The 27,589-nt window shown below is 37.2% G+C and overlaps 4 protein-coding genes and 1 long non-coding RNA gene across 7 annotated transcripts in view; 1 reads left to right on the top strand and 4 right to left on the bottom strand.

The window, feature by feature from the left end:
- Nucleotides 1–448: 448 nt before the first annotated feature.
- LOC117600344 (major facilitator superfamily domain-containing protein 12) lies at nucleotides 449–2,124 on the bottom strand. The gene is made up of 5 exons (XM_034315676.2): nucleotides 1,938–2,124; nucleotides 1,578–1,860; nucleotides 1,388–1,502; nucleotides 772–1,140; nucleotides 449–706 (listed from the first exon to the last, which is right to left on the bottom strand). Exons 1-5 carry the CDS (start codon nucleotides 2,122–2,124, stop codon nucleotides 449–451), a joined length of 1,212 nt encoding a protein of 403 aa, XP_034171567.2.
- Nucleotides 2,125–4,045: 1,921 nt separating this feature from the next.
- On the bottom strand, nucleotides 4,046–6,423 carry LOC117600346 (maspardin). 2 transcript variants are annotated; one of them, XM_034315678.2, is made up of 8 exons: nucleotides 6,388–6,423; nucleotides 6,035–6,213; nucleotides 5,540–5,674; nucleotides 5,376–5,481; nucleotides 5,168–5,288; nucleotides 4,895–5,003; nucleotides 4,571–4,819; nucleotides 4,046–4,491 (listed from the first exon to the last, which is right to left on the bottom strand). In XM_034315678.2, exons 2-8 carry the CDS (start codon nucleotides 6,131–6,133, stop codon nucleotides 4,432–4,434), a joined length of 879 nt encoding a protein of 292 aa, XP_034171569.1. In that variant the 5' UTR covers nucleotides 6,134–6,213; nucleotides 6,388–6,423; the 3' UTR covers nucleotides 4,046–4,431. The 2 variants fall into 2 exon arrangements, with proteins under 2 accessions (XP_034171569.1, XP_034171570.1); XM_034315679.2 differs by lacking the exons at nucleotides 6,035–6,213; nucleotides 6,388–6,423 and adding an exon at nucleotides 5,752–5,770.
- A 483-nt stretch (nucleotides 6,424–6,906) lies between these two features.
- Vps36 (vacuolar protein sorting 36) lies at nucleotides 6,907–9,028 on the bottom strand. Its single transcript, XM_034315677.2, has 6 exons — nucleotides 8,823–9,028; nucleotides 8,565–8,760; nucleotides 8,130–8,491; nucleotides 7,907–8,071; nucleotides 7,623–7,838; nucleotides 6,907–7,566 (listed from the first exon to the last, which is right to left on the bottom strand). Exons 1-6 carry the CDS (start codon nucleotides 8,916–8,918, stop codon nucleotides 7,393–7,395), a joined length of 1,209 nt encoding a protein of 402 aa, XP_034171568.1. The 5' UTR covers nucleotides 8,919–9,028; the 3' UTR covers nucleotides 6,907–7,392.
- Nucleotides 9,029–9,392: 364 nt separating this feature from the next.
- LOC143306125 (uncharacterized) lies at nucleotides 9,393–10,286 on the top strand. Its single transcript, XR_013063547.1, has 3 exons — nucleotides 9,393–9,575; nucleotides 9,868–10,014; nucleotides 10,149–10,286. It is a non-coding gene; the product is annotated as an uncharacterized LOC143306125 (long non-coding RNA).
- A 4,157-nt stretch (nucleotides 10,287–14,443) lies between these two features.
- DIP-lambda (Dpr-interacting protein lambda) overlaps nucleotides 14,444–27,589 on the bottom strand; it is a 38,958-nt gene continuing 25,812 nt past the window's right edge. For both annotated transcript variants that reach the window (XM_034315549.2, XM_076692404.1), the window contains exons 3-10: nucleotides 18,389–18,491; nucleotides 17,160–17,275; nucleotides 16,859–17,044; nucleotides 16,073–16,259; nucleotides 15,862–15,993; nucleotides 15,529–15,648; nucleotides 15,268–15,438; nucleotides 14,444–14,923 (exon numbers count right to left, since the gene is read on the bottom strand). In XM_034315549.2, the coding sequence (XP_034171440.1) occupies nucleotides 14,574–14,923; nucleotides 15,268–15,438; nucleotides 15,529–15,648; nucleotides 15,862–15,993; nucleotides 16,073–16,259; nucleotides 16,859–17,044; nucleotides 17,160–17,275; nucleotides 18,389–18,443 (1,317 nt within the window). In that variant the 5' untranslated portion in view covers nucleotides 18,444–18,491 and the 3' untranslated portion in view covers nucleotides 14,444–14,573. The remainder of the gene's footprint in view (nucleotides 14,924–15,267; nucleotides 15,439–15,528; nucleotides 15,649–15,861; nucleotides 15,994–16,072; nucleotides 16,260–16,858; nucleotides 17,045–17,159; nucleotides 17,276–18,388; nucleotides 18,492–27,589) is intronic.

Here is a 27,589-nt window from a genome sequence, read left to right as displayed (position 1 = left end):
AGAGCTTAGGCTACCCTTAGATAAGGGAAAGGGAACAAGCGTCCTTGCTCTATCGTTGCCCTTGCCTGAAGGCAAATCGAGCCCACACAAGAATTTATACGATTTTCTTTCAAATTATTTAGCTGTTTTACCACGAAAGTTTTATTCGTACAGCTGGCAGTACAATTTTTTCTACAAAAGTATAGACTAAAGTATGAAAATGACGCGATTGATGGTTGCAAGGAATGAGTCTCATGAGAATGATAACTAATAATAAAGAGTTAAGGTTCCTAAGATAGACATCGCGATATTGAGAACAAAGCAACGAGTCCTAGAGACATCGAAAGGACGCAAACCAGGGCCAGAGTGTCTCTATTGTAATTCGGGCAGAGCGCAGGTTCCGTGCACCTCCTAGAAGAAAATCATTCCATTGTTGGTACCTTTATCAAGAAACGAAATATCACCGTTCTCACCATTTCTCGATTAGAATCACGACCAATCCTGTGACAACCTTATCAAGAAACGTGACGATCGAATAGACGACCGCGCTTCGCTCGGTTCGCGGCCCGATTATTTCCGCCGTCACGCTCAACGATGTGACCATCGTGATCGAACTTGCGCTACCGATCAACACCGCCACGAAGTATATGATCGGCGCTGACTTTCCAGCGAATTCCGTGACAACCGCGGAAAGCATCCCAATAAGGATGCCCAAAAAATAGCACATCTGAAAAGTGATAAAAAATCGAAATAACTCTTGACGACTAAATAATTCTAACAATAAGACCGTACCTTGGTACCGCACGATTTGTTTATATATTTTAACAACAATGCGGCGACAAAGGAAGACACGTATGAAACCAAAGGTACCGTGGCCAGTGCTTCTTTTCCATCGACATCTGTTTCTTCGATGTACAGAGGTAAATATACAGTGGCTAGTGTAATAAATAGCCTGCTGGCCACGTAGAGCATAGCCACTCTTAGAAGAATCGTGGTACTGACCCATGAGGTTCGATTGTTTACGGGATTATCGACCAGCCTCCTTGTTTCCTCGATATTCTCTTTCTGTTGATCGTTTGTCTCCAAAAGATTCCCTTTCAGAAATACGTGGAAGAGTACGGTAGACACTAGACCGATGCTCGTTAGAGTAAGCACTATGTTCTGCAAAGGGAAATCATCGTTAATCCTTTCGTAGCTTTTCTCACAATATTGTTGAGATCTTAAACGGATAAGCAGCTGGTAAATAATGATATTGGGTTTCTGGGAATTAAATTATGTCGTTTTGGGATTAGTTACGGAGATAAAGAAGAGATCTCCTCTCGGAAGAGACGTTTGAATCGTTTTGCGTTGTCGTGGATCGAATCAATGGCTTAAATTTTGCAAATTTTCAAATTTCCAAACCACTCACTCGGAATTTATAACTGTCTTGTTGGGTTAATCGAATCACTGCTTCCTCGTTCGTTGGTAACACTATCCAGGTGACGACGAATACCACCACAGCTGCGCCAACCTGGGCGGAATATCTGTTTCGAGAAGAAAAAGGTTGAAAGTTATCGTGGACAATGTCAGAAGCGATACCAGGTAAGGGTTGGTGTTACCGTATCGCGGTTAGATCTGCCCGTGTCAGTAGCGAGTTCGTCAACGATGGAATCATGGACAAATGGGAGATCTGTACAGCTGCCCAACCAATTTGAAACACGGTGATGCTGACCACGTAGATAAGCATAACGGCTGTGTTTGACGGTTCTGCGAAACCACCGAAGATCACTGGAAACGTCATGGTAACCATGAACGAGCCAATGATGTGCCATATCTTCTTTTTCAGGTAGCGGTCGACCAACAGCCCGAATATTGGCGTCACGAACGCGTCCACGATTTGACCTTAAATGTAAGATACGTAAAGGTATACATATATTTAAAAATTCTTCTATGGATCCATGGTTCGTAGAATCCCCTACCTAGAAGTAGTAGGGCTCCAGCAGTTATAGGTTCCAACAGGGCTACCCTCTGAAAGTAGATAAGGGTGTAAGAGAACCACATGGCAGCTGTCAAGTCGTTAAAAATATGACCCAAGGCGTATGCGGCTTTTGTCGAAGCGCTTAGCTTCCTCTCCAATAAGGGAAATCGCTCCTCGTCCCGATCCATTTTCTTCCAAATAAGTAGACTAACAGTGTTGAGGGGAAAACGAGAATTTTCTTTACTCAAGATTCAAGTGAATCCTTTGCGATTGTTGGGGCTGTTGGTCATTTTTGAGAATATTCGTTCTGTAAAACGAGAAGAATACAAAGTTAAAAATGATTGTTACTCCTGATTGCGGGACATCAGGCGGGAGATCATCGTTTAAAATTACTTTAATGAGAATGCAGATGAAGTCACGTTACGGTGAATCTTTCGCGCGTTTATATAAGTTACGTGATATTCGAAGAGTGGCGATTTTCTGAAAAAGATATTAATATGACATTCACTTGTTGACGCGATATTGACTCGTCAGTTTCCGCTCCCAAAGCGTCACTGGAAGCCGCACAACGATCGTTCGAGATGTCACTCAGCGTGTAGGTACTGTCTGTTCGACGGATTATAAAAAAACGTTTGGATCGAGCAAAAATGACGAAAGGACGATGTTCACGGCGATCTGATATTTTTAAGGAAACTGTAACACTCGTAGCCTTCCTTTCACCTGTGAATCAATTCGCGGTTGCTAGCGATTTCCGCTTAAGGCTATACCGACGCGAAGCTTGTTAGTCGATCGATCAACCGCAAGAAACTTGGAAACGGTCGTGACAGTCTTTGTGTCCAGAGGATCGCGTCGTGATGTAGAAACATTGACAAAACGTTCTGTTCTCGTGTATCACGGTATCAGCTTTCCTTTGGCTATGTTGATTGTTTTTCGCAAATATATTCGCGTATCGATCGCTCACATCCGTGTTGAGTTTCGAGTAACATTGTTATGAAGGTAATTGATCCTTCTTCGATCAGAAAGTGATCAAGATTCGGAGATTCGGAGTCAAAATACTTGATTTAAATTTTAACACGTGCACAATGCACACTTAATAAGTTAAGTTATGCATAAGTTATCGAGTTGAACTTAAATTTAGATTAGAATTGTTAATGTTGTGGATTATTACTGTTTAACTTACATTAAATATATTTTTAAGAAACGACTTTGAATCCTGCGATGTATGCAAGAACGAAATGCTCAACTTTCGTGTACACCAGCATGCCTTTTGCGAGCGTGGACGAGGCATGCGGCTATCCGCGGCGTGATCACCGGACAGACTGAACTTTCAAACGGTAGCCGTTTCCCGCTTCACGGGCCGGCATTTAATTATCATTAAATGGACGATTCATTTTCAATGTCACACCACGGCCGCCTACCGTTCCGATAATTTCTGATAACTGTAATCTTATCAGAAAATCCTTGAAAATCCCACGTTTATACTCGATTAGAATTGGAGTATTTCAAATGTGTAATTAACTGGGCGTGCGGACGATAAGTACCTAATGGGGATGATAAGCTTTCAAATAATTTTTATGCCAGGATAGAGAGATAGGGTACGGTTAAATAAATTATCTTTGTCCCATTTGCATCAAAAGATTTAAAAAATACACCTACATTATATAAAAATGATCTCACCTTATCTCTTTGTTTAGAGGTCAAATCGTTTAAAAATACTTTCAATCGTTTAAAAAGAATTTAGAAACTGTTGTGTTGAGTTCCGTTGAAGAGAATACTAAGTTGACTGCATCTCGGTAGACAATCGTAATTAATGCGTACGCAGTATGTACGAGAATGTGAAGGTGTCCCATAGGTGGTAGAGACAGGAAAGGCCCTGTAATCTGAGCTGACGAGAGAGAAATGCGAGCGAGAGAAATCGATACCAAGCAAGTTCTTGTACGGTCTCTCAGTTAGGCGGTCTTGCAAACCATAGACATCCTGAGTTCATTCACCGGCATCGCCACAGGCGACGCATAATCAGGTGAATCGAGCCACTGCTACATCAAACGTAATGCGACTTATCTATAAAACTAGACTCGCTACGTTCCCACCAATCCGCAAACATTTTACTGCCCTTGACGTTTCTTACAAAATTATATTTATTTCGATCAAGTATTACACAGATCGAGGTAAACACTGAATAATCCATCGACATTGATTAACAACGAACGAATATTTTTCTTTTCTTATTCAGTTTTCTTAGTATACAATGAGTTTCAATGTACCATCAGCTTAATACTATATACATTATTAAAAATTTCAGCATATTTGATATGTTGGGTATATTTGTAGAAGGTTTTGAGATTGCTATCATAAGTATTAATACGTATTACGTAACTGATACACTGTGAAAATCTGGCCGGCCGGTATTCAGGGTACAAGTATAGGAACACGCATACGTGGAATATGTCTTGATATGACAACTTCGAATTTGTTTACTATCCTTAGCTAGCTCGCTATAATTTTGTCCTCTCTGAGGCAGCGTACTCGGTTCCTTCGAATTGTCTCAAGTGAATCTGTAAAGTATACATTGGTTCAGCTTAGCAAACGAGCGAAATTGTAAACACCATCGACCGAATAGATAACGACGAATACCTGTAAATGTAAATTTACTTCAGCCGATCGACTCAAGTATGGGAAATTTCCACCACTCTTCAGATGTGCCAGTTTAGCATTGGGGTAACACTTGTACATCTCCTCTCTCACCGAATTAGATAACGCGTATTCGTCGAAAACATCGAGAATTGTAATAGGCAGGTGGCATATTTTTTGCGGTTGCACGTAACAATTAACGCAATTCATCGTTAATCGAGACGCCAATTCGGGTTGCGTTAAACTTTCCAGCTATGAATACAAAATATTCGTTAAACATCGAGCCATTCAACTTGTCTACTGTAAGAGGAAAAATATATTTGGTACCCTTTCAACCATGAAATCTATAGCTTCCACGATTTCTCCATCGACCTTCTCCGTCACGAAGTTCCCCATTAGCATTTTTTTCAATACCAACGATGGTAGGATCCAAAACCTACAAATTGATTAACAGTTATTCGCAGAAGTATTTATGATAACGTATCGCGTTTTCTGTTACTCGCTTTCTCTTATCTCGATACAAACGTTGAAACCTGACAAAATTTGCCTGACTTTATAATGTTTAGAAAATATTTTGACGTGGGAAAACAACGCGCTTACACTGCCGCCGAATCGTTGTAACTGAAAACCGACGTGTCCGTGAACGTATTACAGAGTACCAGTGATACCACTCGAGGACAATGAGCGTTCACCTCGGTAAACTTTTGAGCCAGGAATCCACCTGAAAATAAATATTTTTATTGTAATTTTACATATTAATTACCTTTTTTTTAGGTTGACATACTAATTTTTCTTCGTACGTTCTGACCTAATGAAGCGCCGAATAGATGAACCTTATCGAGTTCCATGTAATCCAGGAGTTTCCTGAATCCATCACACCACTCTTTAACGTTCCAGTATACCGGTGGTTCGGCCTGAAAAAGAATTATTTTTTTTAGTTATAATTTAAAAACGTATGTATATACTATTTACCGATATAATTCTATATCCTTTGGCTGCCAAGCCTAAGATTTGTTTAAAGAACACATCTGCTGTTCCGCTGACCGGTGGAAGACATATGAGGGGGCACTTAATAGTTTTTGGACTAGAGTCGTATACCTTCCATCCCTAGGAAAAAAAATTAATTTTTGCGTCTTTTAAATTTCATACCATTTCTATAAACATTACTTTTTAATATACGAAACTCTTTCGTTTAAAAATTTACGCGTCTTTAATAGGGCATTGCGTGGCAAATGATTTATCGATCGCGTTGTTCCGGTTTAACTGTAAGTTAGTGTCAATTACTATAATATTCACCAAAAGCACACTCGATACTTCGTTTGTTTTATTACGAAGCACAGTTATTCGCTTACGAGATTTGTTTTAAAAAATTACAATCGCGTAGAGGTCATCGTTATGGGTCTCGATCTCGAATCGCAATCTTGTTGAATCGATTGTCGAACGTTTTATGATTAAAGAATTAATTGCCTTAGTGCCGTCAGCATCGACGACGATTTTCCTGAGTGGGATAGAACTACGAAAACTGAGATATTCCTGGGATCGTGACAATTCGCTGGAGCACGACATGTTTTTTCTCTCTCTTGCACTGTCCTCAATCACTGCTTTTATCGTTACAGGATTTCTGTTGGCTCGGGGATTACCGATATCTAGAAAAAGAGAGAAGCAATAAGACGCTAGATAGCAGACCTGTGCAAATTTGAAATCGTATGCTTTACGACAGACCACATAAATAAAAATTTGTTCAAAATTATTGTTAAAATAAGGCTGGGACGTTTAACGGCTACAATCTAAGGCTCCATTTGTTGCAGAGTAAAACTTACCTCAAGACCAGGTTATGAGACCGATGATTCGCTGTACCCGAGTAAGCATCTTTGGCTGTCGAAGGTTTCTGTTGAGAAACAGTTATCTAGCAATTTCAAAGGTCAAATCACATTAACAACACTTGTTTGTGAAAGCATACTGACAGTGTCAGTAAGTTTAAACCCCCTTCCAAACATTGTCATACTTTATTTTTCTCAGTGTCTACATGGGTCCCGATCCATTATTACTATCTGGAACACTATTGCGCTTGCGCCAAGATTACCCATGTCTCGTCGGTATTGTCACGATACTGTTTTACAATTCGAGGCCGAACTCCGAATTCCGCATTGGTAAAACAGTCAACGTTTCATCGCAAATTAGGTCGAACAGAAACTGATTTAAACGCCACCTCAGTTAATGATGACACACGTTGTATTCGCTGTCGATATTCGATATCGTACAAAACATTTTTTACAGTTGTTTACATATTTATTATTTATGTTTTATTACATAGTTATTCACATAAATTTATTTGCATATAAGTTTTAGTTCAATACTAGACAAGATTTATTTGTGCATTTGCAATATACAATTTTTTTTATTCTTATAAAAAGTTAGCTGTGATTAAAAGAAATATTAATTGCAAAATAAGAGTAACAAATTTTTCAAAATTTAGTCAATACATTGTATTTTATGTAATGTTTAATGTTCAGTTCTGTTGTGTTTTGTGTATGTAATGTACAGGGTGATTCTCTCGGCGCGCAACACAATAGCCGTGCCGCACAATGGAACTCCTGCTGTTCCGTTTCTTGTCTTCGTCTCAGCCATAAACACATACAGAGCAGTCTTGGGTCCGGCGATATGGCTCTTGGGTCTCTTTACCCGCAACAACCGCAGCGTCCCATTGTGCGGGACGGCTATTGTGTTGCGCGCCGAGAGAATCACACTGTATAAAGACACATAATATATATATGTATATACAATTTCAATGACGATATTCGTCACACAAAATAAGAAACTGGCAGTTAATTATCCCTTTCCAAAAATAAATTAGGATAGAATCTTAAAGCTTCGATTGTATCATCTCTACATGCTTTTCCTCTCTTTTCAGTAACTAGTAACCTTTCACGCGCTAGAAGGACCGATATACCTTCTGACTGTGCTAATTCTTCTGCTGTCAAAGATCCTCTTCCTTTTATCTATAATAGAGAGATAAAATTATGTTTTGTATAAGGATTTAGAATAATGTACTTACAAGATCAGCTATAACATCAGCTATGGAGTTATCATCATAGGATCGAATTTGAAGAATCATAACTCCACTATCGAACACTCGTAGTACTATAGGTAAATCTAAAGGAGCTAATTGTCTACTAGCATTTAATAGGTCTTCTGGCGATAAAAGTTCCATGCCTCTAGCTCTATTTACTCGACAATAAACATCCGTTAATGTCATCATTCCTCCAACTTCCTAGAAAATAAAATTTATTGAGTATTTTATTCATTTTTATTTCGATTGTGATTATTGGGTATATTAACTTTAATTGGTTCTTCTAAAATATTTGCAAGTTGTTTTGCCAATTGTTTGAAATATTCATTACTACTCTTATATGCATCTCTGGTAACAGGGTCATCAATACCAAGACTCATTAAGTAAGACTTAAATCTCACTGTTTCATCCTCCGTGATATCTCCTTGCCTCTCCTGTAATGGTCTTTGATTATGAATGTCAATTTTAGAAAGTAAATGTCGAGAAAGTCACCCGTATTTTTGCTGAAATTGTTTTTGAAATGGAAACCATGTCTTTAGCCATTTCCATAAGTTTTTTTAGGTCTTGAAAGGCCAGTAATATACTTTCATCTGTTGCTTTCTGTTGTTCTTGAAGACTTCTTTCAATACCTATTATACCAGTTCGTGTTTTTATTTGTGGCAGTGGTTTATTATGGTTTCCACTGTTTCTGGTACTGCTAATGGAATGATTTAGGGGTACAATAGGTGCTAATTCCCAAGCTTTTTTCATTATAACATCAGATAACTGTGCAAGAAAATTTGGATCTAAGCCTTCTTTAAATGAGAATTTAACATGGTTATATATACTGTTATCCAATGGACCAGGCCTTTTATCTACAAAAATAAAACATATTAATAAAATTCAATAAAAACTTTAACACACAATTTCGATATAATGGAAGTATACCAATTGAAGCTTCAGAAAGGTGTATAATAATTTTTTTGCTACGTCCAAAGGAAAATGGACCAGGAACTTCTTCTTCAAAAAAGATTATATGACGAAGGAATAACATGAGACAAGTGTGGCCATGTGATATATCACCAGGTCTTCCCCATATAAATCTATGGCTTGTAAGAACCAATTCACCTCCCTCAAAACTTGTCTATGTAAAAATGTAGAGGTTATGCTATGTTATATTTGCGCAGAATCATCCATCATATGTACCTTAATATCGCCATCATATAAACGTACACCAGTATCGCGTCTTATATAATTTTCATTTGGTAAAAGTCCTGGGTTAGCATATTCAAATCTATTCATTCTTCTTTAAGGTTAAGGTAAAAATGATGTTTCTAACTGTGTAAAGAATGATATTGGCATAAGTGTATGTCAGTGGGTTTTGCTCCTTAACTGACTATAGATAGGAGTCGCTGCTTGTATCTGTAGTCACTGCTATCAGAAAGGAATAGAGAGTACTCGGCCCGAGATTTTACTGGTGCTGCACCAAGCGGTCAAACATAAAAGAGTAGAAATCTGTAAAAAAACATTCACATCAACATATACAAGAACCACAGATTTTAGTGTCGCACGTGTCGGTAAGTTACATAATTTCATTACCATTTTCAGTAATACAGTGTCACATTCTACCGTATTACACATACATAAACTGTGTAGTTATATTTGCACATATAGAGTTGTATTATGTAATGAACGTGAAACGCATTTTATGTCTTTCTTCTAAATCACTTTGGGAATGATTATTTAATTTATTTAATTAGAAATCGATTTGTCTTTAGGTACAGATACAAATGTTTTTAGGAATAATATCTTTAATAATCCTATTGTAGCTTATTCTTCATCTTTCCCGCCAAGTTCGAATTTAAACCTAATGCTGCCATCTTTATAAACCGCTCGAAAGCTGAGTAGTATCGTAGTTGTTGGAACGAGAGGACGCGTGACATCCTTCTCCGTTTTAAAGTAAGTAAACTTTCATTTAATTAAGGTTAATAGTGTTCCGAATTATTTGCATCCATCCTTTCTATATTTTGCTTAATATTTTGTAAGATATTTATGTGAATTAAGAAGAAAAATTGATTTAATTAACATTTCTGCCCTTTCGTTTCATGCCCGTACTATGTACGTATTCGTACGTAGTTGTATCAATGTTGTATGAGATACATATGAATTTTCGCATAGAATTTCACAAAAAGCATAAAAAACTTAATAATATCAAGTTATGATGCCACGTTTTTATTGTAATTTTACACAGATATCTAGTACTGAACTATTATGGAAGGAAGGAAGGAAGGAAAGGGAATAAGAATGGCGCGAAAATGGCGGATTTAAAACCATTGGTGCTTTCGATACTGCACGAGACAATTTAAAATGGATTCTACGGCGATGCAGGGAACAACTAGTAAGTGGTTTTATTCAATTTTTTTAGTATGATTTAATGAAATTCATTATATTTGTATTATTTTTATAATTATTTAGTAGTGTTTCATATATTTTTTTCTTAAATAACATTTTTTATTTTTTATTTTGTTACAGATGTGTACAATTGTAAACTTAAGTTTACTGAGACTCCTGGACTTTCTCTGGTGACATCCTAGATGACATTCATGATGACTTCCCTGCTTCTCCTGGATGGTAGTTTTCTACTGGACTACTGCAATCAGGTTTTCTCTGCGATCGGTGAGTTGCATGCTATTTTTTTGCGAATGAATATTGATCGCGATTCAAGTTAGAGTTAGAAATATTAATCGCTATTTTGATTTAGTGTTGTGAACTTCATATATACATCGCGCTTGTTTTTTGCTTTGCTTTAAGAAGTAATATTACCTTATAATATCGATTGCTTTAGTGTTGCGAACAAAAACTCACGGTTCGTTTTAGAATTCTTTTCTTTAAATTTCAATATTATTATTTATTGAATTGTAATTAGATTTCTGTTAAAAGTAGTGTTGCGAATAACAATACTTGGATTATTTCCTTTGTGTTGTGATTTGAAAATACGCGATTGCTTTGAACTAATTTGCAGAATTTTTTAATTAGCATTGCGATAACGAATATTCGAGCTTTTGCGTTAGTGTTGCGATGTACATATAATGAAATCCAGCTGCAGAGGTATAGCCTTTAATCGGCTCTACTGTTTTTGAAATTATTGTTGCGTATTACAAAATTGAAGAGATTTGAATAGTGTTGCAAAAAATACAGTTCGCGTGTCTTATTAGAAATGTTGGTATTTCGTATTCATTCAATTAGCGTTGCATATAGGAGCATCCTGCTCTTAGAAGTTCTTGTATTTTGTAGTTTATAAAATCAATGTTTCGAATGAATTCGCGATTGATATTGAAATTTTCAGCATTTATTTTTGCATTCATTTCTTCTGTTAAAGGAAAGTGAAAATGCGATATGATAACATCGATAATAACATTTTATTGTCTGAAGTTAATAGTATGATACATATATACGCTCATTCTTTATCGCAGTTAATTCTATACATAATGTTCACATTTTTCACTTGTATAATATGTTATCTGTCGTTTTTATAATTTTATTCTTTTATAATTTTGACAAGTTATTCATACCTGTAATTTATAAAAGCTAAACGATCGTTTATCGAAGAAAAATTTCGCATATACAGTTATATATTATTGTTATTGCTGTTTGTACATACAATATGAATTGAATCATTCCGGTTTCACGACGTAGAGAATAAAAATCGATCAATCAACGGATAAAAAAAGTCACTTAAAATACGGGTCAATTTAACTATACAATTATACGGGGTATTTAACTTACACTTATTGTAAAGAGCTATAATCATCGTCGGAATAAGGGGAGGTCTAAGGGAGGGTATAGCACCGGGCCCCACTTTCCAGGGGGTCCTCTTATAAACCTTCGATTTACCATGTCAAAAAATATTAAATGATATTTTTTTTTACAATTAAAAATGATAGTAGGTTTAATTATAAATAATTGGAATCTATTTCGTTCAACAGGAATAGAATTATACCTATTTAAATTTTCGTTGTGAGGAATCTAACGAACGAGCAAGTTTATATCCACTTGATTTTAATACTATATCTTTATGAATGGATAAGTATTATTTAACAAGTGACTAAATCTTTCCTTATCTTTTTTTTTTCAATTTCCATATGTCGCGATACGAGACCATTTAATGTTACATTATACAAAATGTAGTCTCGTTTAACATTACTATCAGACTATGTATATTTATATATGTATCATATCATATCATATACATACAACTTATCTACTAATCATTCTTTTATTAATCTCATCGCTCCACGAACAATGCCAACATTCGCTTCTCCGTTATGTACATGTCGCACGCTAATAGTGCATCGTTTTCTCCACAAGCGTATGTACATACATAAAACATGGTCCTATATGATTCATATGTATCGTTGCATGTATACACGTTCTTTTTTAACATCGATAAATTCGCCTTAGTTTTGACAGTATAGTATCCGACACGACCTAAGTGTTTATCATAATAATGTAACGATAAAAGAATATTTACCTGTTTCGTTTATTTAGAACTTATTGTTAGATAGTACAACACGTCATTTGATTTATTAGGTTGTGTAATAAATTCCCAGGTTTTTTGTATTTTATCTTTTTTCCACAATTTTGTGTTGAAAAAATTGAAGCAGATACGTTTGTAGAGCAAGAAAAAAACTTGCGAATGCAATCATACTTTACCTGACAAAACACAAAATTGCGGGAAAAAGATAAAATACAAAAAACGTGGGAATTTATTACACAACTTAATATTATTGAAAACTTTGAAGTAGCTGAAATAACAAATCTTCTATTTATCGACCCATTAATATTTTTGAAACAGATTTACTCTCCATATAATGTTAATCCGTGAATATAATTTAAAAATAATTGTTTGTTTCTATCCAGTAGGAATGTGCGGGTTCCCGAAGGCACGGGTACCCTCACACCTCTATCCAAATTAATGGATCATTTTGTAAATATATGTACTCGTTACATTGTTTAATTACTACGCTTTGAAAAATTATCATGATTAAAAGGTTAATCATTTTCCCAATTATATGTATAGATCAGATAATTGTTGATATTAATGAGTCGATAGTTTTCTAAGAATATTTTAGTAGCGGTGAAGCATACAAAAGAACAAAACAATTTAATTAAAGGAATGTTTTTTGTATTGCTTTTGAAAAAATCCAGTTTAGTGAAGATAAAAGAATGTCGACTAATTTTATCTACAAATATATATAGTAGAGTCATGTAAAGTTCCTTAAATATAATGTGTTAACTATTAATGAGCATCATTGCTCGCAAGATTTTCTAATTGTAAGATGTCAACCGAACAAGATTTTATTATATTATACTTATTGTCATTCGTTTTCTCGATGGAGTCAAATTTGTAATTGGTATTCAGCACGTATACAATTATCAAAACATCCTAATTAAATTATTCCTTCATAAAAAAGAAGCGGAAAAAATACTATTTACTTACTAAATTATTTGTTTGGGCTTTTTTATTCTTTCACACCAAAGATTTTTAAATAAATTTTATTAAGGAAGTCGAAGCTATTCTTGTCTGTTGAATAATATTGTGAGACATAATGACCAAGAATATGTCGTTTGAACAATTGCTGATATTGCACATAAAAGCACAAGAGATGTAAAAGTAGATAATATCAATGGGTCTAAAAATAGTATAAATTCTTATTCGTCGTATAGAATTACAAAGTATTTCGTTAGACAAAATTTTACAATAAGTAACGATATATTTTATGTCTAAACGGAATTTATCATATAAACGCTAAATAAAAAAAAATATACATATAATATCATATCAGGTGAAATGAATTTCCAAATTAGAATAATTAGAACAATTCTCTTTTTGAAAAAACGCACTTTAAAATATGATTGAGATTTATGAAATATCATACGTGCTCATTTAACTAGTGATAAAACTCGATGTACAATTATATTATACCGATACAAGTAAATGGGTCCATTACACATCTTAATTATGTTTATCGGTTACTATATATGCATATTGTTACTTCATTGTACTTTTGGTTTCTATTACGTTGTGGGATAACACGAAAGTTTTGAAACTTCTTATTCCATACCATGCAGCATTCATGCATTGTTATTAATTTATTAATCGTAAGTTATAATATAAATTTACATTAATCGCGACATCTGTGTATTGCAACTCATCTTTTAACAGTCTCTGACACGATTGATTTAAATTGAAAAATTTTCCTTTAGCAGTTTTCCATCGTGAAACTACTTTCACATCTCTTTGTTATAATGAACAAATTTCAGTACTAGCTGGCTCATTAAGTTATTATAGCCCCTCGTGTTTTCGGAGAGGTATTCGACACAATTGCGTTACTGCTTTGACAAATAAATTTTGCACGTTGAACGTTGCTTTACAAAACTGCGTAAATTGTTTTTAAACGACAAAAATATGAATATCTGTTATATATAAGTATAACGATAATTTCTTTGAAAGTCCGTTATTTATTTTTTGTTTATTCGTATAAGTTGCTATGATACGAAAACGTTATTTTTATTTTTCAGTTTTACCGAATGTTCAGAAAATTGTTCGATTCGTTTAAACCTTTATAGATAGTCTCCGTCTCGGCAATAATTTCTTCACATCATTCACATATTTACAACATTTCATTAAGAGAAACATTTTCATATTGGTCGCGTTGCAATAACTGTATCTTATTCAATTAAAATACAAAATCCTTTTTAAGTAGAAGGAAAGGAAGACCTATTTGAAACGTACAAGTTCAAATTGTACCAACTGCAAAAACCTATTTCTTGTTGAATTTATTGTGTAGGTACTAAAGTATTTTCTCATCCTGTACCTCGTTCGATAATTCTTATCTTTGATATTTATTCTTATCCTTTTCGTTGTTGAACTACCTTGGCCATCGTAGGTACAATTTAGAGGATAAATATTATGGTTGAGAAAAAGTGGAAGAGAAGTATCGTGATCGATGTTGAGTGATGTTTTGAATTAGCAGTGTTCATGATTACCCAAGGCGGGGACAATGATGGCAGAACCAGAGGTCTCTCCGTTCCGTGACCTTCTTGAAAAGTACTACCAGTCATAATTTGTGTAGTACTTAAATCGTCGTTTCCCAAAGAATCAAATTCATCGAAACCACCCCCGTGTATTCTTCTGTTGCCGTTGTTGTTTTTCTTTTTTCCCTTTGATACGGGTTTTTTCCGAGGTTTCATGTCGATGGTTTTTATAAAACTGGTAGGAGTGGTTTTCTCCGCAAGATGAAGTTCTGAATAAACAAAAATGCAATTGGTTAATTTTAAATTAATGTAGAATAATTGTAATTATAATTATAATATATAATTATTATAATTAATTATAATTATAATTAATATACGCGATAAAAACTAGGGGTGTACGAATATTCGAAATTTAGGGCTCGGATCGGGTAAAATTCAAGGGGCTTGGGCGGGTACTCGAAACATACGAATACCCGGGTAGCCCGACTAACTCGGGTAACGCATCGTCCATGATATATGGGTACTCGCACACTCGCAATTAATATTTTTTTATTCAAACGCACTGATGATTAAGAGAATTTGTAAGATTTGTGTATGTAAAGTAAGAATTTACCTTGTAAACGTACAACACCGTCTGCTTTTCCAAGAGCGTTTACAGATGAGCAAACGTATTCTCCGAGGTCCCTTTTCTCCAGGGAATTCACAGTAAGGTTCATTTGCAACGAGTAACCGTTCAATGCGTGCTCCGTCATTATATATTTCTCACTGGTTAACAATTTCTCGCCTGAATCAGAAACATTGTCACTTTGATGAATTGAAAACGGCGATGAATTCGTCAACGTCCGTATAATGAATTTCCCTAAATGTTGATTACCTGTGTTTCTGTACCACGTATTCATTGCATGCGGAGACGCTTCAACGTGACACTGAAGAACAACGTTACTGCCGATAGGTGCTGCTAACAGTGTATTTGTTACTTTTATAACCGGTTGAACTGAAACAGAAAGATTTTTCTGTAAATTTCACTCTAGTTTCTGATATCTAACGAGTGTAAAGTAAAACACTATATCGATTGTAGAAATTTGAAATACAACTTTTAATTTTGCTAATTATTATGAATGATGTTGAAAGTGTGGCAACGAAGAGAAAAAGTTGCAATTTTTCTTAGAGAATTCCACCATGCTCGGTACTGTACACGTGTACGTACAATGAACGTCGACGGAATAACGTTTGATGACACTTGGAGGAACATTGTTGCTAGCTATGCAGAGATATACACCCATTTCTTGTCGTAGGATCCCGGATAGTTCTAGAGTTTCACCCACATAAGTTTTTACCGCTGAAAGACAAGACGTTACGTGGTTAATACTCGGTATATTTTGTCTTCGATATATGTCGAACGCGATCGCGTATCTTACATCGTTTTTGTCCATCTTCTCTAAGGATGATATTTCGGCCATCTTCTCGTTTCCACGTGACGGTAGGTGTCGGCGAACCCGTCGCGACGCATCTTAATCTCACGTTACCACCTTCGTGGGTTACCATACCCTCCGCGGATTCGTCGTCCATGATATCCGGTGGTATAACTACTTCCATGTATCCGTTCTAAAAATCAAATGATCTCATCAATTCTTATTAAGATTACTATTTACCTTTATACAAAGACTCTACACTCTGACTTAAATTTTTATCGAGAGATTAGTAACACGACAGGCCTTTTTGTAACAAATTTTAATTAATTAGACTCCAAATTCCTAAAGACCTGTCTCTATATCTACTCTAAAGTCTATGGGTATACAGAGTGTCTCAGATTGGATAGTGCCACTAGCCAGGAGGTGAATCTATAAGCAAAAATAAGCCGAAAAGAAAAGAATACATTCATTTCCTTCGAACTTTCGTTTTCGAGAAAGTTGAGTTCGAAAATTCGTCGAGTACATGTATACGTCTTCATTAAATATATATTGTTTAATAAAGTTAACGGCAAATTATTTGTCATAAAAGGACGATATTATAGACATTATTTTTATCCTAAAGGGTTACATCCCTTTACTTATATAAAGAAAAATAACATTTTTTAAACGCTTCTATTCGAAAACGAAAGCTCAAACAGAAAACTTTATTCTCCTTTTTTGTACCACTCGACCTGGGACACACTGTATATTGATACTAAGGATGCAAGAAATAAGAAGTAAATATGCATTCACCTGACTACGCATAGGTTCAGTGTTCACTTGGCACATATAAGCGCCTGAGTCGTTCTTTTGAACGTTTGACACGTGCAATTTCCAAGTGTTGTGTCCATTATGCGTGACGGAAAGCCGTGGATTGTGCGCTACTAGATGAGTATGTATCGCCAAGATTGCTCGGGAGTCTGATTTTATCCAAGCCACCTAACAGGAACAAGTTTTTTAAAAAACTAATGTGCATTACGTACAGTAGCTTCTTGTTCGACGATGTATTTCTAAATGTATTACACTTCGATTCAAGGTTTGATAATTAGCGTACCTTGTACGATTGTAAATGATTAACGACACAGGTGAAGAAAACGTCGCGACCCTGAATCACTGTGTGATTCTCTAAAGGAGCTAAAAATTCTGGCAGTGGTTCTGGAGTTATTTGACCTGAAAAATAATAAACCCTTATGGTAAATCTTTCCTAAATAATGGTACAGGGGAGGTAAAATTCAGAAAATGAAAATAATATGAAATACGAAATTAAATTAAAATTGGAGCTCTCTTCATGGTTCGTCATCGTAAGGGTTAAACGCCTTATTCGAATCGAAATAATCGAGAGCCCGTTTCCTTCATGAAACTTGTAACAAAAGCCTTGCAAATATCGAAACGTAGCCAGTGGCGAGAATCGGTATTTACAGAAAAGATTTGGTAGGTCGTAGGTAGCGTACGATGCGAGTTTCCCGCACGTGATGCAACTTCTCTACTTTGTCTTTCCCGAGTGCCGAGCCAATCTTTGCTTTCTAGTAGTGGAATCCATGGAATTTTCCGAGTTAGCACGGAGCTTCTGTGATCTGAAAAGCCGGATAGATATTTGACCTACTCGGCAGTAGAGAAGTCGATGTAATTTCCTCGTCGCGTCGCTTGTTGTCGACCAAAAGTAATCTTCACCCTTTTGCAAAACTCTGCCTTCGCCCCACTGTGCGGCGCGGCGTCAGGTACGATTTTAACACTTTTCCGGTCTCCATTTTTTATTAATAACTTGGATATTATTTGCGTCAGGTAACTATGTAAGATTTTTGTATAATGAGTTTTGTTGTAAGTGTAATAGTTTTTGCAAGTATTATTACCACCCCCGGTCTACTCTACGATACAAGGTGCAAACATACACCTTTGTTTAAATCGACCACCTAAAGCAAAATTTAATCATACTGTAGGCGCGAGCACGCGATAGACTTTCTTCTTTTTTCGTCGATGGAAACACGTTCGGAAAGGTACAAGACAGATTTTCTTGTCAATCCGGAGAAGAAAATAGTTACGGTGGCGCATCTGCTACTCGATACCACGATTTATCATTCCCTACTGCACCTACGTGGGGAACACTGCTGGTGGTGGTGGCTTCTTTTACGATGTTTCCGAATACAGATGACTCTATTTTTAACGCTTACCTCTGTCCTCATCATTCAAAATTTAATAATCTTCGGAATTTGTATTCGCGAAAAATACGATAACTGATCGAAACAAATAATGTATCTGTTTTGAGATGGAATAAAAATCACTTACATAAGCAAAGCTGCAGAACCAAGGTGAAGAGGGCTGCGAGTTTCCGCGCTGCCATGAGAATCAACCACTTTCGTTCTAATACTTTGGGACACTAGTTAGCGATCTGAAAGCAAACAAAATTGGCTTTCTCTTATTTTGCCTTGAATAATGCAATTTTTTGCGATACACGAGTCTTCCTGGATTTATGTCGGGTGACGATGGGGGGTGGGGAGGGGTTCATTCGACAGGGCATGAAGAGGGGAGTATTATGACTCCAAGATGTCCGATCTCTGACCCCGGGAACATAGTCAAAATGATAACATAAGATGATGACGGCGTTGATGGAGTTATGTTGGACGATAAGATGTCCGACATAACTCCAGGAGAGCCCGATACACTGCAAGTTTGTTGTTTTCAATCCGGCTAGATGAATATTTCAGTTTGAATAGGAAACGATCTGTAGAAGTAATCTATCGGCCACGATCAGTCGAATAGCCCTTTGATAAATTCTATGAAAGTAAAGAAAAACAAAAGTATTTTTGCTCAGTTGCTCTACGAGTAAGAACAGTAGGTTCCTACCATTCGACATCGATAGCTGCTTCTGACAGGTGGCTCGCAACTCGCAGTTATTCAGTCAGGCGATACAAGTATTGCTTATTGGAACGTACACATTCCCTTTTTCCCTTGATCAAGCATGTGTACGCTGTCAGTTTACGTAACTCCGTTATAGTCTAGAACCGATAAAATTTGACCCAGAGATACATTTGGCATTTTCATCGTTCGCCTCTTTACGATATTTCACGCACAACACACCCGCGCAGGGAATTTATCGAACAAGAAGAAATGAACGAAAGATTGATATCGAACGGATCGAACGGGTAATTAGAGAAGCAGAAAAATATACAAATTCCAAAATATTTGTCAGAGATTGAAAACAGGAATTTGGCTGAGAAAATATTCCTTTGTTCTTGGAAGGCAGCTGCTTCGTTAGAGGATAGGTGCGCGATCCACGAAAAGCTGAACGACAGAATGTGATTCGGCTGCGCGGGCTACACTTCCGTAACACGTTTCCTCTATCAACGCGTCCCTCGTCATTCTGGCAGGTGACCTCGGTGAAACGGATTTCTGCGATGCGAACATTTCATTCAAAGTAACGTATAATCCTCTACTGCTGCTTGCGAGCTTTTTAAAACCACTTGAATTGTCAATTCTCGCGATTGCTATTCCGTGGATAGGAATTAAAAGCAGATGCAAACACGAAACGCGACCAAGCATTCAATTTCGAATATGAACTGGTATCTGGACTGTTCGATCAAACTTTTGTTATATTTTATCCCGCTTCGTTATTAATTCGAGAATGTGTAACAATTTACAGTCACGAATTGTATGAAAGTACATACGCTGCGAAAATACAGTGAGTGATCAAATTATTAGAGCCACGGTATGAAAAATAGGTTTTTCGTGTTTCTGTAGAAATAGAGACACAATTTTACGGGTTTTACATTGTGTAACTTTTAATCAATAATCCTTCACTAATAATATACCAAAAAATACGTATAAAAATGAACAAGTACATCTAAAAGTACATCTAATTTACATATGTATATTAGTATTTCGTAACGCCGTCTTTTGCTGCAATTACCTACTGCATACTTTATTTTTATTGCTTTATTTCTAGCCCATACTTCTATCATACGTTCATTCAAATGAAAAACTGGGTTTAACTCGATTTTCATTTAAGAATTAATCATTTTATGCGAGTGGCTTTAATAATTTGATCATCCACTGTAAATTCGCAATACTTTGATAAAGTATACGCAGGTTAAGAAAGATATCGATGCCAATTAGTTCGCCGAGTGGAAGACGCCGGTCTTTTATGTAAAATACGAAGAAACAACTTTTCTTACAGTTAGTATTCCGGTGGTTGTTGTTCATTGCGGGGAAAAGCCGCGTACCATAATACGAAGACTAAACTTAAATTCGTGTCACCGTTGAGAAACGATGTTTCTGTTTCTGACACGCTCGGCTAGTGTCAACAACATTGTCGGGCGGGGAGACATTCTTTAACAGATTTTGAATCTTTGCCTGGGAAACTTTTCAGTTACCTCTGTCGGAAGAAGCACCGGAAAGTTCGTCAAGTTGCAACGAGGACATTACCGGTGATAATTCGAGTTAGCAGCAATGAAACCTTGTTACTTGGCTTTTCCCCTATCGTGAATTCTGAAGTACGACACGAAGGAAGTATGTACTTCGAAACTAGCCAGGTTCGCGGTACGCAACTTTCGACGTGATTAAAAACGCGACGTTATTATTTGCCGAGACAGTTTGTAGATTTTCTTTATTATCTGTAACTATAATTCGACGAGAAGATTCTATAAATATTAATTAAAATTAAATACAAATCGGAATGGTACAAAGCCGTCGTTGATACGCTGTCGGTCGACGTTGCCTGCAAGAATTGATTCTCGAGCAGACGCGTTTCCCCGCTACGTGACATAAAAATCTGCTGTACACGATGCTCCCTGTAATTGGATATTCTGGTCAGGAACAGATAAGAAGATTCCTTGCAGAGCCGGTACAGTAATAATTATGCGAGGAATATCATGGTGATCACGCCACTAGCATAGCAAGTGGTCCACATTTTCTTCCTCCACCGAAGACTGACTGACCTATTCGGGCTACGATCTTTTTCTCGAGATGATTCATCGACTGGAAGAACTTGTTTCCTCTTTTCCTTTTGCCCCAAAGTTATTTCAGTTACTAGGATCGTAAGCGTTCGGGGGTTGCTCGAGGTCAGGCCTGAAAATGGACTTTCGGAAGTAGCTACTTGCGAACGCCGCGAGACACTGGGGCTCGACTCTAATGGGACAGCGAGCTCGTTCCAATTCAAATCCTATATAATATACTTTTATACCGACTAGACGTATCTTCTTTCTTTCTTCTTTGACACGTTTTCAAAGTTTCATAGGATCGTATTACGTCGGTTGAAAGTTAACGCGTTAATTGTCGCGTTTAACACTTTATTCTGTAAAGCCTAAGGGAGTGTGCGAGAATTTCACCTGATCTTAATCTATTTTATTTTTCGACGGCAGATAGTGTATTCAAATCTAGTGAAAGAAGGACAAACGGATAAATGTATGTATATTTAGAAATAATAATAGGTAGTTAGCTAATTCAGTTGAGAAACAAGTAAACTAAGTGACTCTTTATTGGGTCGTCTTATTAACGGTGAGGATACGTGTTGGCAGGAGGGAGGTAGAAAATCTAGGATGTGCAAGAATTTCACCCGACCCGAATCTATTTTATTTTTCGACAGTAGATGGTGTATTAAAATCGTTCTAATGAAAGTAGGGCAAACGGATAAATGTATGAATATTTAAAAATGAAAATAGATAAGTAGCTAATGAAGTTGAGAAGCAAATAAACTGAGAAACTCTTTATTGGATCGTCTTATTAACGGCGAGGGTATGCGTCGGCAGGGGATAGGTAGTAAGCCTTGGAAATGTCCGTTTACCGAGTAGAGGAGCGAGTGTCAGGCAGTGATGGGTGGGCGCGAATTAGCACGATTAAGATGGTATCGCATCCGAGCGGACAGGAGAACAATGCGAAGCCAAAGAGAGAAGAGGTCGGCTTGTTCAACCTCAAAGTAACTGGCAAGAACGACCGCGATGGAGCTCCGTATGGGATATCTATGGGGGTATTTGGTGAGCGTGTTGCTTGGGATTACTGCAATGCAGGAACGACAGGCAAAGCTGGCTCTGGCTCCAGCTTCGGCTTCGGCTTCGGCTTCGGCTTCGGCTTCGGCTTCGGCTTCAGCTTCGTCGGTCAGCTCTGATGCTGAGTTACGTTCTACCCTATATCCCTTGGACCTATTACACACGCGGCATGTCCCCATAAATACAACCTGAAATTCTACCGGATCCGGCATCAATTTTCCTTACTACCATCTATCAAACTTACGCTTACCGATTATTCTTCGAGTACAAGGATTTCAAACTCGTCTATACGGTCGTTTAAAACATCATCGATACAATTGAGAACCTTGCAGCTAAAGGGGCGCAGCTACAATATTATTAACTTCAAGTAAATTAGATAAAAATCAGAGTACTAATTTAAAAATATATGTATATTTTCATACGATAATTACTGCTTATTGAGTTGATAAGTTTTTATTTTTATTTTTGGAAAATTTTTCAAATCTACAGTTTTCACAGACAAACAATAATTCGATCACTTATCATGGAATTTGCATCAAACGATTTAATATTTTTTTTTTTTTTTTTTTTTTTTTTTCGTGTATTGCACATTGTAAATAAGAAATTCTCCAAAATAGGGCTTCATCCTCAACTGTTCTTTTAACGAAGAGCAAAAATAACGGCAGAAAGACGAAGTTACGAGATTCGATAAGAACATATTAAACAAGTAAACGAAAGAAGGAAAATAAATATTACACAAGTAAACGAGAATCGGCTGTTAGAAATTTTCACAGTCCGCAGAATTATAATGCAATATAGGGTAAAGACGATTTTTGATTGCAGAGAAAATAATTTGGTTTGCATTATACGGATAATAGGCGAGTTTAAACGCGCGGGATGACATGGTTTTATGCGGATATACCAACGGACATGTATGTGCGTAAGCTTGCTGCAATGCTACACGTCCCTCCCATAAATACACGCGTCCGATGGCTTGAATCCTCCATCAGCTGCAACGACGCGCATATCCGTCAAAATTCCATTTAGATATATCGATATATTGCTATATCTAAAAACACTAATTGCACTAGAATCGTATCGCAATCATCCACGTTAAACCGTTAAATGAGATAGTGACGTTGATACCTTAATTGATAATCGCTGATCGATAATTTCGACAAGTGGGAAACGTATCAAACAAATAGAAAGGTTGAAGAAAAAAAAAAATGGAAATTTTAATAAAAATCGTTAAAAATTGGTAATTTATTCTCGATCGAAGTAACGTAAAAAAAACCTTTTTACGTTACTATTCGTATAAATGTTGCTATTCATTTTTTGTTTCTTCTCTTTCGCTATCTGCTTTGAGCCTCTCCTCCGTTTCTTTTCTTCTTTCATCTTTCATCCCTGTCAGTCACGGCTCCCTTTCGTTCCATCGGCTGATATATCGGTAGGCAATACCACTTCTCTGTCTAACGGAACGTAAAGCGGATTCCGGTGCTAAGCAGATGGAAATTCAGGCAATGCGAGCGCGGTAATGTACCTCTCTGCAGCGGCGTATATCGGAGCAACCGGGGGAGGATTCGCGTTTCACGATTCAGGATAAAAGACGAATTCGGCGAGTGCAAGAATGACGGACGACGCGCGACGGAAGAAACAGAACTGGATGAGAAAGCGAAGAGCCGGGAAAAATAGAACGTGTGCGGATGGGTGAACGTGGAACGGCAGAACGGAAACGAATGAAATGAAACGAAGTACGTAGAGGATATTAAAAATACTTTGGTCGAAAGAAGTAAAGATGCACGGATTACTTGCTAAAAGAGGGGATATACGTGTCGAGATCTGATTAATACGTAATTTGAATAACAATAAACCTCGTAAACTCGGTCTTCGATCCTCCGTTTAATATCTTTTCGTAACGTATCGCCCCGTTTTGATTGCAACATTAATTCTCGAGAAATTTGCTAGCGATACGTTGTACCAGCAGCTATTCCAACAGGAAATTTCTCTACTATCTACGATCCGAGCAATTATTTCGGCTGATTCCACAAAATTGTGTGTGTACAAATCAATTGTTGCGTAATTTACGCTTTTGCTCGAAATTATGGACACGTTGATTGTACATTAGGGAGATAGAGCTCTGTTATTGTGCGCTCATCGTTCACCATAATGAACAGATACGCGACATCTAAATTTTCCAAAGGTGTCATAATGCGATAGTGAATGGAACAATTACCGCTGCTTATTATAACAAGATTGATAGTCATTTTCTATCGCTTCGGTTCGCTTCGGGTCGAGTTCTCGAAGATAGTAAATGTTGTGACACCGACCCGACCTGAGTATCGGATAAATATCTGATCAAACTGAAATTTCTTGATCGCAGAACGTGTACGTAAGCGATCTTATTAGAGTCGCTTTACCATTAATAGAAATGGCGAGTGGTGTTATCTGCCACGCGATTCGGCTCGAGGAACTCGCTGAAATCGGGTAAAAGGATGAAACGAAGGGAAAAGAAAATACAGAAACGCATCGAGGGGAAGAACGGGTTATTAAAACATCTGAAAGGCAGTGGGTTGGCCCGTTGAAACAATAGCCACGCTAGCTGCCGATTGTCACCGACTTCACGAATCTCGTTCGCTCGGTTCTGAATTACCGTGCTGTCATAGATCCTGAATGGCAGTCGTAGAGGCGACGACGCGATGCTGCAGGAAGCTCATTAGGCATCGCTCCGAGCATTTTCTGGCCCTTGCCTCCTAGACTTCGTCAATTTTTACTTTACCCTCTATCCGTCCCGCGACCCCGTCTATCCACCCGACGCTCGCCATCCTCTCTGTATACATATGTAAATACCGAGTATATATATAGTCTGCTGGCTTTCAGAATAGTAGCCTACAGGATTTCAGATTTGCGGAAAATTTCGTTTCAATTTCAAAGTAACGATAGCGCCAGGATCGTCGGAGGAGAAACCGACCTTTGATGATTTATCAGAAATCGAACCGCTCGTTCCGCGGTCAATTTTACTCTGCCCAATAAATGGTTTAACAGCTCTGTCTCCCTTAAAACATTTACTCCGTTGTTTGTGTCTCTTTTTTCGGTTGTACCACCGCACCGTGAAATAGCGATTAATACCGCGACGATAATAAATACATGCATGCACAAACGTAAACGATTAAATTGTACGCGAAAAAAGAAAATAACGCAACGCAAGGTTTCGATATTCGACTTGAAATTTAATATAGTGTAAAATATTCGAGATTTTAACGAGGAAAGGAATTCGTATACATAATACGCGTTAAATGCGCGACGCGAGAATCGTTGGTACAAGTTTCGGAAAATGGAAAAGAGAAGACTGAAAATAATGAAGCGTTTCTTAGGGTTCAATACGAAGGAGATTTTCTGGGATGTAATTTCTTCCATTCAATTGCAACGGAAGCTCGGTTCTTCGAAGGACGATGAATTCTGAAACGAATGATGAATCGCGCTCTACGCGAAGAGGATTCCGACAATGACTGAAAAACGGATGAATAAGAATGCACTCGAGTCGAGTGGCCAGCTGGTCGGCGAAGGGAAAAGAAATCCTGCTAACGAACATCCTGCCACGAGATTCGCGATAGTAATTCCTGACTGAGAGCCCCGTAGCTCCGGAAAACTCGTTTTCAGTATGACGACGCCACGGATAGAAAACTGCGCCTTCTTCGAAACATCTTCTTCGATTGCTAAGGATTTCGTTCCATTTTTAGCCCGCTTTAACGAATAATCGACTCGCTTTATCGTATAAAATATCGCTTTGGATCGGGTTCTCGAAAGTATAAATGTTCGAGAACTCGACCTGACCCAACCTGAACAGTGCAGACCTGATCCTAGTATCGGATACCCGAAATTTTTCGATTCTCGCACGTCTCTACTAATCGCTTAACATTTCTCATATTTCATTCATTACACAAAGACAGAACAATGGATCTGATAAAACTAGTTGACTGTAAAAAATGTTGTCCCCTTGAACTAAAGCTTGCTTCTTCGTGGCAATGAGAAACAATAAGCATCGCTGTTCCAACATCCGCCCTCCATAAGGAAAGAAAACGGATAAAAGTAGGAGAATAAATGAAAGCTTGGATTCCATTACCGCAGGATGAGCAGAGTCCTAGCACTAATCTCGGCTTTCTAGATAGACTCTAGGCTAGAGGAACTGAACGCCTGGATGCTTTCGATGGTCCTTCGTTGGACGGTGGATCGACTTGCTCGAACTAGGTGTCGAACTTTCCACGAGATACAGACTTTTCAACTAATTCTCAGCTTATATAGTTACATCCGGTTAATAGCACGATTTTCTTTCGTTAGGAGGAAACTATTGACATTTCTCGGTTACCCTATCTTATTAACCATTAACTGGTGTAGTGATTTTTCAGGAACAACGAAATTCTTAAAGAAACAATAATCCAGTACCAGTTTAATTTTATTTAGTAAAATGTTTTTCATTTATAAAGTTCATTTATTTAGAATATAGTAGACTCCCATTACGCGTTGTATGAATTATAGGAAATGCCGCTGTACGATAATTTTTTTATCTAAAGTAACACGTTTGGAATAATTATTGCCATGGCAACCTTTATTTTCTACGTTTTACCAAATAGGACAGTTTAAAAACAAAAATAACTGATATATGTATACCTACGCGTTGTACGAGTAATCGCGTTATGTGAAAACAGTGGCCGCAATATCTTTGGCGCGTTACAGAAATTATAGAGTAAGCAGGCAAAATTTGTTCGTCTTCTTTTTAATCAGAGCAAAAAAAGACAAAATTTGAGGACCTAGTGACCAAATAAGATATTTGGAATAGTCAATATTTTTTTCTTTTTTTTCTCAACCATTTTCGCCCAAATGTTTTGTTTTAGCTGTTAAGATAGCGAAAAACACATCTAAAACGGTTTTGAGATTATTTCAAAATCTAGCCATAGGAATTGTAAAATCAACAATTTTTGCACAACTTCAAAACGTGTTCTTTCCAATGATACCAATGATGACTGCATGGTAACGTTCAGTTCCGCGCAAATCTCTGCACAAAAAAGGTAACAACGCCAAACGGGGTCAACCGGGGGTCAGCCCTACGGGCCTGAGGCAATTATGTTTTTATTCAATAATTAATTAGGTCAGACTCCACCTTACCAGTTAAGGGTTAATTTTTTTCTTTCCCTACAACGAAATTTTCAGCGAATATATTTTGAAAATAAATCCGAATATGTTGATCTGCTGATAGAGCTGGCGTTGTTTGATAAATGCGATGCGAATTATCTGCAGAATGATTTTGTTTGTGTCGGTTATTCGGCGATCCGAGGATACTTGAAACTGTGCGAATAATGGCAGAATGATTGGCTCCTTATCTACTCTCGTACAGAACTAAATGTTTGTTGGTAACAATGTAGAAACGTGCTATCGGACGGGGACAATTAATCCGAGTGGTCCGGTTCGTCGCTACCTTCGAATTTCAATCCTAATTGCAACGTAACCTTCTGCACCGAACGACGCTGCATTT

The sequence above is a fragment of the Osmia lignaria genome, chromosome 15 (genome assembly GCF_051020975.1).
Source record: "Osmia lignaria lignaria isolate PbOS001 chromosome 15, iyOsmLign1, whole genome shotgun sequence".
Taxonomy (NCBI): domain Eukaryota; kingdom Metazoa; phylum Arthropoda; class Insecta; order Hymenoptera; family Megachilidae; genus Osmia; species Osmia lignaria.
This window is presented reverse-complemented; position numbering and strand designations above follow the sequence as displayed.

Excerpts from the sequence above, each read along its gene's own strand:
- LOC117600344 (XM_034315676.2), bottom strand. The coding sequence starts at position 2,124 with ATGGATCGGGACGAGGAGCGATTTCCCTTATTGGAGAGGAAGCTAAGC. Across the intron at positions 1,503-1,577 it reads GCAGATCTAACCGCGATACG|ATATTCCGCCCAGGTTGGCG; the intron begins GTAACACCAACC and ends TTCTCGAAACAG. Across the intron at positions 707-771 it reads ACAAATCGTGCGGTACCAAG|ATGTGCTATTTTTTGGGCAT; the intron begins GTACGGTCTTAT and ends ATCACTTTTCAG.
- LOC117600346 (XM_034315678.2), bottom strand. The coding sequence starts at position 6,133 with ATGTCGTGCTCCAGCGAATTGTCACGATCCCAGGAATATCTCAGTTTT. Across the intron at positions 5,482-5,539 it reads AAGGATATAGAATTATATCG|GCCGAACCACCGGTATACTG; the intron begins GTAAATAGTATA and ends ATTCTTTTTCAG. Across the intron at positions 4,820-4,894 it reads TAGATTTCATGGTTGAAAGG|CTGGAAAGTTTAACGCAACC; the intron begins GTACCAAATATA and ends TTGTATTCATAG.
- Vps36 (XM_034315677.2), bottom strand. The coding sequence starts at position 8,918 with ATGAATAGATTTGAATATGCTAACCCAGGACTTTTACCAAATGAAAAT. Across the intron at positions 8,492-8,564 it reads CCTTTCTGAAGCTTCAATTG|ATAAAAGGCCTGGTCCATTG; the intron begins GTATACTTCCAT and ends TTATTTTTGTAG. Across the intron at positions 8,072-8,129 it reads CAATTTCAGCAAAAATACGG|GAGAGGCAAGGAGATATCAC; the intron begins GTGACTTTCTCG and ends AGACCATTACAG.